This window comes from Manis pentadactyla, chromosome 6 (genome assembly GCF_030020395.1).
Source record: "Manis pentadactyla isolate mManPen7 chromosome 6, mManPen7.hap1, whole genome shotgun sequence".
Lineage (NCBI taxonomy): Eukaryota > Metazoa > Chordata > Mammalia > Pholidota > Manidae > Manis > Manis pentadactyla.
In genome coordinates, this window is record NC_080024.1 from 122,189,799 (window position 1) to 122,203,176 (window position 13,378).

Sequence of the window (13,378 nt, forward strand, 5' to 3'; positions counted from 1 at the left end):
AACGTGTTCTTCCTTTATTTCTGAGTAGCATTCCTCCGCCTGGAAGTGGCACAGTTTAATCATTCTCTCACTGAAGGGCTCTGTGCTGTGTTAAATTTTGGGGGGTTATGAATACTACTCTTATAAACATTTGTACACAGTGTTTGTGAGTTTTGTGAGACTTAAGTTTTCATTCCTCTAGTGTAAACACCTAGGAGTGAATTGCTGAGTCGCATGGTGAACAGGGTTGACCTTATAGGAACTGCCACACTGCCCTCCAGCATGGCTCTGCCGGTGCAGCATCCCACCACCACCAGGCAGGCGCGGCAGGGGCGGTTCCAGACCACAATAAAGTGAGCGTCCCAGTGAAGTGAGTCAAATGAATTTTCCGGTTTCTCAGTACAGATAAAAGCTATGTTTACATTATACTGTAGTGTGCTGAGTGTACAATAGCATTATGTCTAGAAAACAATTGTGTATCTTCTTAATGAAAAGGTACTTTATTGCTAAAAAAAAAAAAAAAGCTACCCATCACCTGAGCTGTCAGCAAGCCGTTAATCCTTCTGTGGGCAGAGTCCTGCCTTGCTGCTGATGGCTGCTGACTGACCAGGGACGTGGCTGTGGAAGGCTCGGGGGGCTGTGGCAGTTTCTCCAGACAGCAGTGGAGGCAGTCACTCAACTGACCTTTCCTTTCACCAATGACTTCTCCTTCACATGCGATGCTGTTTGATAGTACTTTACCCACAGTAGAACTTTTCACAATTGGGGCCAGTCCTCTGAAACCCTGCCACTGCTTTATCAACTAAGTTCATATAATATTCTAAATCTTTTGTTGTCATTCCAACAATCTTCAAGCATCCTCATCAGGAACAGATTCCATCCCAAGAAACCACTGTCCTTGCCTATGGTAAGAAGCAGCAGCTCATCCATTCAAGTTTTATCAGGAGCAACAGCAATCCAGCCACATCCCCAGGCTCCACTTCTAACCCCAGTTCCCTTGCTGTTTCCACCACACCTGCAGTGATTCCCTCCACTGAAGTCATGACCCCCTCAAGGGTTTGGAATTACTGTTGGAATCAACTTCTTCCAAACTCCTGTGAATGTGGATTTTCTGATCTCTTCCCATGAATCATGAATGCTCTTAGTGGCATCTAGAATGTGAATCCTTTCCAGAGGTTTTCAATTTACTTTGCCCAGATCCATTCAAGGACTCACATCTATGGCAGCTGCAGCCTTATGAGATGTATTTCTTAAATGCTAAGACTTGAAAATTGAAATGACCATATCTCTGTGGGTCAGTTTCTGGACTCTTCTCTGCACCACTGACGTATGCATCTGTCCTTCTACCAATACCACGCTGTCTTGATAACATAGCTTTAAAGTCCTAAAATTGGGAAGTAGAGTCTGTTAATTCTGTTCTTTTCAAAATTGTTTTGGTTGTTCTATTTCATTTGCCATTCCATATAAATTTTAGAATTATCTTTTCTATATCTATCAAATATCATCCTGGGACTTTTTATTTGGTTTGTGTTAATACAGGTTGCTTATAAATCACTAATGGGAGAACTGAGATCCTAACTATATTGGGGCTTCCAAGTATACTGAGACACAGTATCTCTCTCTGCTACTCAGATGGTTTGGCAACTTTCCTCGGTCTTTGGTAGTTTTTAGCATACAGATACTGTACATATTTTATCACCTTCATTCTGCCATGGAGCCTACCCTAGTCACTGTATTTGTTACTGTGTATTTTAGTACTAAAATTTTCAGATATACTTCTTTTTCTTTGTTAGACTGTCTTTCAATTCATTTTAAGAGCGCTCATCTTTTTCTCGTGGATCATAGCTGTTAACAGCTGCTTTAAAGTCTTTGACAGGTATTTCAGTAATTCAGTCATACAGGGGTTAGAGCCTATTGAGTGTTTTTCCCATTGTGAGTTGTCAGGATTTTTGAGAATACAGTGTTGGACTGTGTTCTAGACATCTGAATATAATGAGACATGGAGTCCTCTTAAAATCTGAAGAATACTTATTTTTTGTTTGATTCTGGAGAATATGGCAATTAACAGTTTAGGCCACACAGGTCCAGACCCACTTTCTGTGGCCTTAGATTCTACTGTCAGGTTAATGTTCAAGGACCGTTGTAGGGCAATTCAGATCCACCCCTGATGGGCCATTTGGAGACCTGGACACTGGTCCACACACAGCTCAGCTCTCAAGGCCTTTGGTGTCCTTTCAGGTCACTGCAATGCAGGAGTGTAAAGACGAGCTTAGGGATTCGGGCATTGCTTTACAAATCCATTCCTTGAGCTCCCGCCTCTCTGGTTTTGCCCACATTCCCAGGTCCCACAGGGGTCCTTCCTGTGGCCTTTGGCCAGCAAGCTGGGGGTTTAGCCGCTCTGCTCTGTCTTGCACTTCCCACAACTGGGTCTTCCTCTGCGGCAAAGAAGTGAGAGAAAAGAAAGGGAAAATAAAGTAACTGGGATTCTCCTAATGCTCTTTGGCCTTTATCCAATTCCTTTGGCCAAGGAGGATTTTTTCTGAGTTTTAGGTGCTTGTGCGGTTGCAGCCACCACTGTGGGAATGTAGCTGTGGCTCCTAAAGCTTGCTCTGGGGCAAGGCTGGGAGAGAAAAATAAAAAGGATTTCTCTCCAGGTGCTCTAACCAGAAAAAGAGGGCTTCTCTTAGAAATTTTTCTGGCTACTCCGCTGTCCACTTCTGGGATTTGGATTGCTGACTAGAAGCCAGTGATATTGGAGGGTGGGAAAAGTAAAACCAGGCAACAGCCACATTGGCCTTCAGGTTTGTGTTTCTTTCCCCAACTAGCCTGCAATTCACTTTTCAGAGTCCTCAGGTGGCTGCTTTCTGTCTTCTGTCCAGGGTTTTTAATTGTGATCAGTAGGAGACACAGGCTAGTGTGCTCACTCCACCTTAACTAGAACTGCAATGCCTTTGAATTCAAAGGTAATCTTTAAAAAAATTTTTTTTTCAATTTCTTTAAACTAAAAGAGAAACAAAAACAGTTCACCTATTTCCTCCACCTACCGCCTCTGGCAACCACCACCTGCTTTTGGTACCTATGAGCAAGCTTTTTATCTATTTATTTATTTTTAGGTTCCACATATATGAGAGATCATACAGTACTTACTTTTTCTGGCTTATTTCACTTAGCATATCCTCAATGTCTATCCATATTGTCACAAATGGCAAGATTTCACTCTTTTCTATGGCTCAATAGTATTCCATTGTGTGTATGTAATATATAAATTTCTTTATTCACCAATCAGTGGGTACTTAAGTTATTTCAATGTCTTGGCTACTGTAAACAGTGTTGCAGTGAACACAGGGGTACATATATTTTTTGAGTTAGTGTTTTCATTTTCCTAGGGTAAATGCTCATAAGTGGAATTGCTGGATCATATGGAACTTCTACTTTTAATTTCACATAATCTCCATGTGTTTTCTATAGCAGCTGCACCAATGTACATTCCCACCAAAGTGGCAAGGGCTCCCTTTCCTCCACATCCTTACCAACATTTGTTATTTCCCATCTTTTTCATAACAGCCATTCTAACAGGTTTGAGGTGATATTTCCCTGTGGTTTTGATTTGCATTTCCCTGATGATTGGTGATGTGGAGCACCCTCTTTTTTTTTTTATTTTGGTATCATTAATCTACAATTACATGAAGAACATTATATTTACTAGGCTCCCCCCTTCACCAAGTCCCCCCCACATACCCCTTCACAGTCACTGTCCATCAGCGTAGTAAGATGCTGTAAAATCACTACTTGTCTTCTCTGTGTTGCACAGCCCTCCCCGTGCCCCACACACACTATACATGCTAATCGTAATGCCCCCTTTCTTTTCCCCGCCCTTGTCCCTCCCTTCCCACCCATCCTCCCCAGTCCCTTTCCCTTTGGTAACTGTTAGTCCATTCTTGGTTTCTGTGATTCTGCTGCTTTTTTTTTCCTTTGTTCTTATACTCCACATATGAGTGAAATCATTTGGTACTTGTCTTTCTCCGCCTGGCTTATCTCACTGAGCATAATACCCTCTAGCTCCATCCATGTTGTTGCAATGGTAGGACCTGTTTTTTTCTCATGGCTAAGTAATATTCCATTGTGTATATGTACCACATCTTCTTTATCCATTCATCTACTGATGGACATTTAGGTTGCTCCCATGTCTTGGCTATTGTAAATAGTGCAGCGATAAACATAGGGGTGCATCTGTCTTTTTCAAACTGGAGTGCTGCATTCTTAGGGTAAATTCCTAGAAGTAGAATTCCTGGGTCAAATGGTATTTCCATTTTGAGCATTCTGAGGAACCTCCATACTGCTTTCTACAATGGTTGAACTAATTTACATTCCCACCAGCTGTGTAGGAGGGTTCCCCTTTCTCCACAACCTAACACTTGTTGTTGTTTGTCTTTTTGATGATGGCGATCCTTACTAGTGTGAGGTGATATCTCATTGTGGTTTTAATTTGCATTTCTCTGATGACAAGTGATGTGGAGCATCTTTTCATGTGTCTGTTGGCCATCTGAATTTCTTCTTTAGAGAATTGTCTTTTCAGCAACTCTGCCCATTTTTTAACTGGATTATTTGCTTTTTGTTTGTTGAGGTGTGTGAGCTCTTTATATATTTTGGATGTCAAGCCTTTATCAGATCTGTCATTTATGAATATATTCTCCCATACTGTAGGATGCCTTTTTGTTCTATTGATGGTGTCCTTTGCTGTACAGAAGCTTTCTGGCTTGATATAGTCCCACTTGTTCATTTTTGCTTTTGTTTCCCTTACCCGGGGAGATATGTTCATGAATAAGTCACTCATGTTTATATCCATGAGATTTTTGCCTATGTTTTTTTCTGAGTTTTATGGTTTCATGACTTACATTCAGGTATTTGATCCATTTCGAATTTACTTTTGTGTATAGGGTTAGACAGTGATCCAGTTTCATTCTCTTACATGTAGCTGTCCAGTTTTGCCAGCATCATATGTTGAAGAGACTGTCATTTCCCCATAGTATGTCCATGGATCCTTTATCGTATATTAATTGGCCATATATGTTTGGGTTAATGTTTGGAGCCTCGATTCTGTTCCACTGGTCTGTGGCTCTGTTCTTGTACCAACACCAAATTGTCTTGATTACTGTGGCTTTGTAGTAGAGCTTGAAGTTGGGGAGCAAGATCACCCCCACTTTATTCTTCCTTCTCAGGATTGCTTTGGTTATTCGGGGTCTTTGGTGGTTCCATATGAATTTTTTAACTATTTGTTCCAGTTCACTGAAGAATGCTGTTGGTAATTTGATAGGGATTGCATCGAATCTGTATATTGCTTTGGGCAGGATGGCCATTTTGATGTTATTAATTGTTCCTAGCCAGGAGCATGGGATGAGTTTCCATTTGTTAGTGTCCTCTTTAATTTCTCTTAAGAGTGTCTTGTAGTTTTCAGGGTATAGGTCTTTCACTTCCTTGGTTAGGTTTATACCTAGGTATTTTATTCTTTTTGATGCTATGGTGAATGGAATTGTTTTCCTGATTTCTCTTTCTATTAGTTCATTGTCGGTGTATAGGAAAGCCACAGATTTCTGTGTGTTAATTTTGTATCCTGCAACTTTGCTGAATTCCGATATTAGTTCTAGTAGTTTTGGAGTGGAGTCTTTAGGGTTTTTTATGTACAATATCACGTCATCTGCAAATAGTGACAGTTTGACTTGTTCTTTACCAATCTGGATTCCTTGTCTTTCTTTGTTTTGTCTAATTGCCGTGGCTAGGACCTCCAGTACTATGTTGAATAACAGTGGGGAGAGTGGGCATTGCTGTCTTGTTCCCGATCTCAGAGGAAAAAGCTCAGCCTCTCTCTGTTCAGTATGATGTTGGCTGTGGGTTTATCATATATGGTCTTTATTACGTTGAGGTACTTGCCCTCTATACCCACTTTGTTGAGAGTTTTTATCATGAATGGATGTTGAATTTTGTCGAATGCTTTGTCAGCATCTATGGAGATGATCATGTGGTTTTTGTCCTTCTTTTTGTTGATGTGGTGGATGATGTTGATGGATTTTCAAATGTTGTACCATCCTTGCAATCCTGGGATGAATCCCACTTGGTCATGGTGTATGATCCTTTTGATGCATTTTTGAATTCGGTTTGCTAATATTTTGTTGAGTATTTTTTCATCTGCGTTCATCAGGGATATTGGTCTGTAGTTTTCTTTTTTGGTGGGGGTCTTTGCCTGGTTTTGATATTAGGGAGATGTTGACTTCATAGAATGAGTTTGGGAGTATTCCCTCCTCTTCTATTTTTTGGAAAACTTTAAGGAAAATGGGTATTATGTGTTCTCTGTATGTCTGATAAAATTCTGAAGTAAATCCATCTGGCCCGGGGGTTTTGTTCTTTGGTAGTTTTTTGATTACCGCTTCAATTTCGTTGCTGGTAATTGGTCTGTTTAGATTTTCTGTTTCTTTCTGGGTCAGTCTTGGAAGGTTGTACTTTTCTAGGAAGTTGTCCATTTCTCCTAGGGTTTCCAGCTTGTTAGCATATGGGTTTTCATAGTATTCTCTAATAATTCTTTGTATTTCTGTGGGGTCCGTCGTGACTTTTCCATTCTTGTTTCTGTTTCTGTTGATGTGTGTTGACTCTCTTTTTCTCTTTATAAGTCTGGCTAGAGGCTTATCTATTTTGTTTATTTTCTCGAAGAACCAGCTCTTGGTTTCATTGATTTTTTCTACTGTTTTATTCTTCTCAATTTTATTTATTTCTTCTCTGATCTTTATTATGTCCCTCCGTCTGCTGACCTTAGGCCTCATTTGTTCTTCTTTTTACAATTTCAATAATTGTGACGTTAGACTATTCATTTGTGATTGTTCTTCCTTCTTTAAATATTCCTGGATTGCTATATACTTTCCTCTTAAGACTGCTTTTGCTTCGTCCCACAGAAGTTGGGGCTTTGTGTTGTTGTTGTCATTTGTTTCCATATATTGCTGAATCTCCATTTTAATTTGGTCGTTGATCCATGATTATTTAGGAGCATGTTGTTAAGCCTCCATGTGTTTGTGAGCCTTTTTGCTTTCTTTGTACAATTTATTTCTAGTTTTATACCTTTGTGGTCTGAAAAGTTGGTTGGTAGGATTTCAATCTTTTGGAATTTACGGAGGCTCTTTTTGTGGAGTAGTATATGGTCTATTCTGGAGAATGTTCCATGTGCATTTGAGAAGAATGTGTATCCTGTTGCTTTTGGATGTAGAGTTCTGTAGATGTCTATTAGGTCCATCTGTTCTAGTGTGCTGTTCAGTGCCTCTGTGTCCTTACTTATTTTCTGTCTGGTGGATCTGTCCTTTGGGGTGAGTGGTGTGTTAAAGTCTCCTAGAATGAATGCATTGCATTCTATTTCCCCCTTTAATTCTGTTAGTATTTGTTTCACATATATTGGTGCTCCTGTATTGGGTGCATATATGCTTATAATGGTTATATCTTCTTGTTGGACTGAGCCCTTTATCATTATGTAATGTCCTTATTTATCTCTTGTTACCTACTTTATTTGAAGTCTATTTTGTCTGATACTAGTATTGCAACACCTGCTTTTTTCTCCCTATTGTTTGCATGAAATATCTTTTTCCATCCCTTCACTTTTAATCTGTGCATGTCTTCGGGTTTGAGGTGAGTCTCTTGTAAGCAGCATATAGATGGGTCTTGCTTTTTTATCCATTCTATTACTCTGTGTCTTTTGATTGGTGCGTTCAGTCCATTTACATTTAGGGTGATTATTGAAAGATATGTACTTATTGCCTTTGCAGGCTTTAGATTCGTGGTTACCAAAGGTTCAAGGTTAGCTTCTTTACTACCTTACTGTCTAACTTAACTCACTTATTGAGCTATTATAAATGCAGTCTGATGATTATTTCTCTCCCTTTTTATTCCTCCTCCTCCATTCTTCATATGTTGGGTGTTTTGCTCTGTGCTCTTTTTAGGAGTGCTGCCATCTAGAGCAGTCCCTCTAAAATACCCTGTAGAGGTGGTTTGTGGGAGGCAAATTCCCTCAACTTTTGCTTGTCTGGGAATTGTTTAATCCCTCCTTCATATTTAAATGATAATCGTGCTGGATACAGGATTCTTGGTACAAGGCCCTTCTGTTTCATTGCATTAAATATATCATGTCATTCTCTTCTGGCCTGTAAGGTTTCTGTTGAGAAGTCTGATGATAGCCTGATGGGTTTTCCTTTGTAGGTGAACTTTATTCTCTCTCTCGCTGCCTTTAATACTCTGTCCTTGTCCTTGATCTTTGCCATTTTAGTTATTATGTGTCTTGGTGTTATCCTCTTTGGGTCCCTTCTGTTGGGAGTTCTGTGTACTTCCATACTCTGAGCAACTATTTCCTACCCCAGTTTGGGGAAGTTCTCAGCAATTATTGCTTCAAAGACACTTTCTATCCCTTTTTCTCTCTCTTCTTCTTCTGGTACCCCTATAATGCAGATGTTATTCCTTTTTGATTGGTCACACAGTTCTTTTAATATTGTTTCATTCCTGGAGATCCTTTTATCTCTCTCTGCATCAGCTTCTATTCGTTCCTGTTCTCTGGTTTCTATTCCATCAATGGCCTCTTGCATCTTATCCATTCTGCTTATAAATCCTTCCAGAGATTGTTTCATTTCTGTAATATCCCTCCGGACGTCATCCCTTAGCTTTTGTATATTTCTCTGCAGCTCCGTCAGCATGTTTATGATTTTTATTTTGAATTCTTTTTCAGGAAGACTGGTTAGGTCTAACTCCTTCTCAGGTGTTGACTCTGTGATTTTGGTCTGTCTCAGATTCTGCCTTTTCATGGCGATAGAGATAGTTTGCAGAACTGGGGTAAGTGACGGCTGGGAGAATGTCCCTTCTTGTTGGTTTGTGGCCTTCCTCTCCTGGGAGAACAGCGACCTCTAGCGGCTTGTGCTGGGCAGCTGCACGCAGACCGGACCTCTGATTCTTGCCCGGCCACTATGGAGTTTAGCTCTGCAGTTGCTGTGGGCGTGGCCTGCCTTGGGCGGCCTCTCCAATATGGCTGAGCCGCGTAGGAGGGGAAACAGCTGGGAGGCTGTTTATCTCCGTGAGGGACCTCCAAGCTGCCCTGCTGTCCAGGGGGTTAGGGTGCCCAGAGTTCCCTGGGATTCCCAGCTGCTGGGCTAAGTGTTCCGGGATGCTTCCGTCCAGCTGTGGGGTCCCTGTCCCTTTAAGTCTTTCAAAAAGCACTCGCTTTTCTTTGTCCCAGGGGCGCCAGCTGCGGGGACCCACTCACACCACTTACTGTCCTGTTTCCCTAGTTTCCAGCACCCCACGCACACACTGTGTGTCTGCACTCCGGTGCAGATGGCTGGGGCTGGCTATTTAGCAGTCCTGGGCTCCCTCTTCCTCCCTGCTCCGACTCCTCTCCTCCCGCCGGGAGCTGGGGGGAGGGGCACTCTGGTCCAGCCGGCCTGCAGCTTGTATCTTACCCCCTTCGTGAGGTGCTGGGTTCTCACAGGTGTGGATGTAGTTTGGCTGTTGTCCTGTGTCTTTTGGTCTCTTTTAGGGAGAGTTGTATTTGTTGTATTTTCAAGAATATATGTGGTTTTGGGAGGAGATTTCCGCTGCTCTACTCACACTGCCATCTTGGCTCTGCCTCCTGGAGCACCTTCTCATGTGTCTGCTGGCCATCTGTATGTCTTCTTTGGAATTTATCTATTCAGCTTTTCTGCCATTTGTTATCAGACTGTTTAACCACTGAGTGTAGGAGTTTGTTATAGATTTTGGATGTTAGTGCCTTATCAGATATGAGATTTGGAAATATTTTCTCCCATTCAGTAGGCTACCTTTACATTTAGCTGATGGTTTCCTTTGTTGTAGAGAAACTTTTTAGCTTGATGTAGTCCCACTTGTTTTTGTCACTTTGTTTTTGGTGTTAGATTTAAAAAGTTTTGGTGTTGGATTCTGAGACCTATAACAAGGACCTTACTGCCTATGTTTTCTTCTAAAAATTTTATGTTTCTAGGTCTTACATTGGAAATATAAAATACAAAAAAAAAATTTATACATAAAAAAAATACAGTCTTTAATGGATTTTGAGTTAATTTTTGTGTATGGTGTAAGGTAGTGGTCTAGTTTTCCCCACACCATTTATCGAAGATACTATCATTTCCCCCATTGTATATTCTTGGCCCCTTTGTCATAAATTAACTGACTATATATGTGCGGGTTTGTTTATTTCTGGGATCTCTATTCTGTTTCATTGATCTATATGTCTGTTTTTATGAAAATACCATACTGTTTTAATACTAAAGCATTGTAACACAGTTTGACATAAGGGAGCGTAATGCCTCTAGCTTTGTTCTTATGATTGCTTTGGCTATTCAAGGTCTTTTGTGGTTACATGCAAATTTTAGGATTGTTTGTTCTCTTTCTGTGAAAAACATCACTGGAATTTTTATAGGGAGTGCACTGAACCTGTAGGTTGCTTTGGGCATTTTAACAATACTAATTACTCCATTCTATGAGCACATAATTTTAAAAAACTATCCCATTTAAAACTGCATCAAAAAGAACAAAATGCCTAGAAATAAATCTAATCAATGAGGTGAAAGACTTGTACAATGAAAACTACAAGACATTATTGAAAAAAATTGAAGACAGAAATAAATGGAGATATGCCATGCTAATCTTCTTTCTACTTTAAGAGAAATTTCAGCTTAGCTAATGTCTAAGATGTGCCGTGCAATTGTTACTCAATATTTCTCAAAGTGAATTTATTTTGAAAGATGGTTAAACAAAACACTATTACCATGATATATAGAAAGCTTGTTTCATGAGAACCATCATGGCACGATTAACTCTATTCTACCTTAAAATAGATCCAAACACCATAATCAAACATTAAGCTAAACGTTTTACACATACCTAGATTAATTAGCATGGCTATTACCAGGCTTCTCAAATTCTTTTACACAGAGGTAGATAATTTATACTTAATAAAGCTGTTTCTTTTTCACTGGCTTTTGAACAAGGTCAGGCCTGCGTGCTAGGGCACATGCTTACGAGAAGGTACACATGAAGAGCGTAAAGGCTCCACGCAACTCACTCGAGGAGCTCCAAGGTGATGGTTCCTTTGGGTTCTGCTTCCACACTCTTCCCCCAGAACTTCAGCTTGGGATAGATTGAGCCATGAAAGATGAAATCATTGTTTAATCCCTCAGCATGAAATGCGCTAATGGGTGGGTGATGGCTGACCTGCTCAGAGATGAGTCTGAAGCCAAGGTCATCACTTAAAAAAAAAAAAAAGTTACATTATAATGAACTCTTATCATGGAGTATGTGTATTACTGTCATTTCAGTCAAAAATCAATGTTAAAAGTAATTAAGAAACAGGTTTGATATACTAGATAATTCCTTTATCTCCTGATGAAAGAACAACTTAACCTAGGAGAAACTATACAAATGCAACCCAGCTACTAAATCCACTGTTACTATAATTCTAGCTACTTGAACATAGAAAAATAAAGAACACCCACATAACTTTGGATGACTTCTATGAATTGATAATATTAGCCATGTGACTTTAAAACTTATTCCATTTTTATCAAGATAAAGGATTTTAACATGTCCCCTTTCAAACATCCAGGGAATAAATAAGACCAATACTTGTGCAGAGAAGAAGAAAAATATTTAGAAAACTAAAGCCAAATGACTTCCCTAACTGTGTATAAAAAGCAGGCAAACAGAACTGAACTTGTTGATGTCATCATTGCCTTTACGCCAACAGTGTAAGTTTAGGCTAACATCTTCTGTATGGTTATTTAAAAAAAAACCAATCATGTCTTCTGACTGGCATAAGGAGAAAAGAATGATAAATAACCCCACATGATCACGAATACTGAAAGCATAGTAATTACTTTTCATAGCAGTACATTTTATGTATGTTTCCATACTTCTGACACTGTCTCTATCATAGGAACAAGCATCAATATTGCTAACTTGCTCCAATCATACAAAAGTTGGTAATGCTCAAAAAAAGTATGTACTTTTCCCCTTCATTTGAAAAGCTAAACAGCTGACGCAAATTCAACTACCCATCTGGAAGAGTGAAAGGTCTTACCGAACTAACTCGTAAGTCTCTCCCAGAAGCGGGTTGAAAGGCTTTCCGGTTCGTTCCCACTGAGAAGCGACGGCAGATACAGCAAACGCTGCCACGCACTGGGGAACAGGGCGTGAGAAGTTAAAAACAGCCTAGCTTGCTCCTCATTCTCCCAGGGACTGAAATTTTGAAGACTGTAATTTACAAAATTATTCTGAGGAGTTTAATGACTTTGGATTTTAATATGGTTCCAGCGACTTCATATGCAAATGCGGACATTCAGAATACAAATTACTCTGAGTCTCCTTCCATAGTGTCATTCCCAGCCATGGTTTTTAATAATACCCTATTTTTAAAATCTCTCAAACCCCAGAATTACTTTTAATTCATTTAAAATTTTCCTTAAAGTATAACACTTTTAGGATAGGAAAGAAGATAGAAAACAAACTGGTATAAAGTCCAATGAGATTGGGAAAAGCTGATATATATAAATGAAAGAACAGAATGGCTCTGTTTTGAATTCTATTGCTTTGTTCGAAGGAGAACAATGTATCTGCTACACTGGGTCAGTATCTAGTCCATCCACATATATTACAAAAACATCTATACAAAAGAAAATTAAAAAGTGTAATTTCTTTTGTTTTGATCTATGTTTACATGCACACAGAGTATAAATAACATACTTATGTGTGTATGGGTGTGTTCATTCCTTCTTGGAAATACTCTGTGAAATTCTGAAAGAAGAAAGTTAATAATTTTTTCCCCCTAACACAAAAGGAAGACTCCAACAGCTTTCCAACATCCAGGCTTGGTTATGGACCATGCGCTGCTTCTGCTGTTCTCACTGGGCTTCTGCTACGGCAGCAGTCAGCACAGACCAGCAGGGGAAGGAATGCAGAGGACACTCCAAATGTGCTAAGTTCCAGTGACACTGCCAACCTCACCTTGGGCTTAACACCAATTTTGTGTGTGTGTTTGGGTGAGTGCGGGCAGGGTAGCAGAGACATCTCTTAAGACTTAAACCTTTCCCAGTGCTTGCTTGACACATACCTGCATCCTTTCCACAGAATCAGAAAGTGAACTGGCCTTGTGGATGAGGTATGTGTGCTCCATATATTCAGTGAGTCGCTGTAGGAAGCTCAAAGGCTCGTTAAATATAACTGGCATGGTGATCTTGGATAGTTCCTATTTAACAAGAAAATGGAAACTGTGATGCCAATATACACAGCAAATTTGTTTGCTATCTTTACATAACATATTCCTGGAAAAGAAGTAATAAAAAATGGCACCCCATGAAATTTAATTAATATC

The 13,378-nt window shown here is 39.9% G+C and overlaps 1 protein-coding gene across 2 annotated transcripts in view; it reads right to left on the reverse strand.

Annotated features, from left to right (window-relative positions):
• OSBPL1A (oxysterol binding protein like 1A) overlaps positions 1 to 13,378 on the reverse strand; it is a 146,343-nt gene that overhangs the window by 9,618 nt on the left and 123,347 nt on the right. For both annotated transcript variants that reach the window (XM_057504111.1, XM_057504112.1), the window contains 3 exons: positions 13,118 to 13,252; positions 12,089 to 12,186; positions 11,075 to 11,257 (listed from right to left, as the gene is read on the reverse strand). In XM_057504111.1, coding sequence (XP_057360094.1) covers positions 11,075 to 11,257; positions 12,089 to 12,186; positions 13,118 to 13,252 — 416 coding nt within the window. The remainder of the gene's footprint in view (positions 1 to 11,074; positions 11,258 to 12,088; positions 12,187 to 13,117; positions 13,253 to 13,378) is intronic.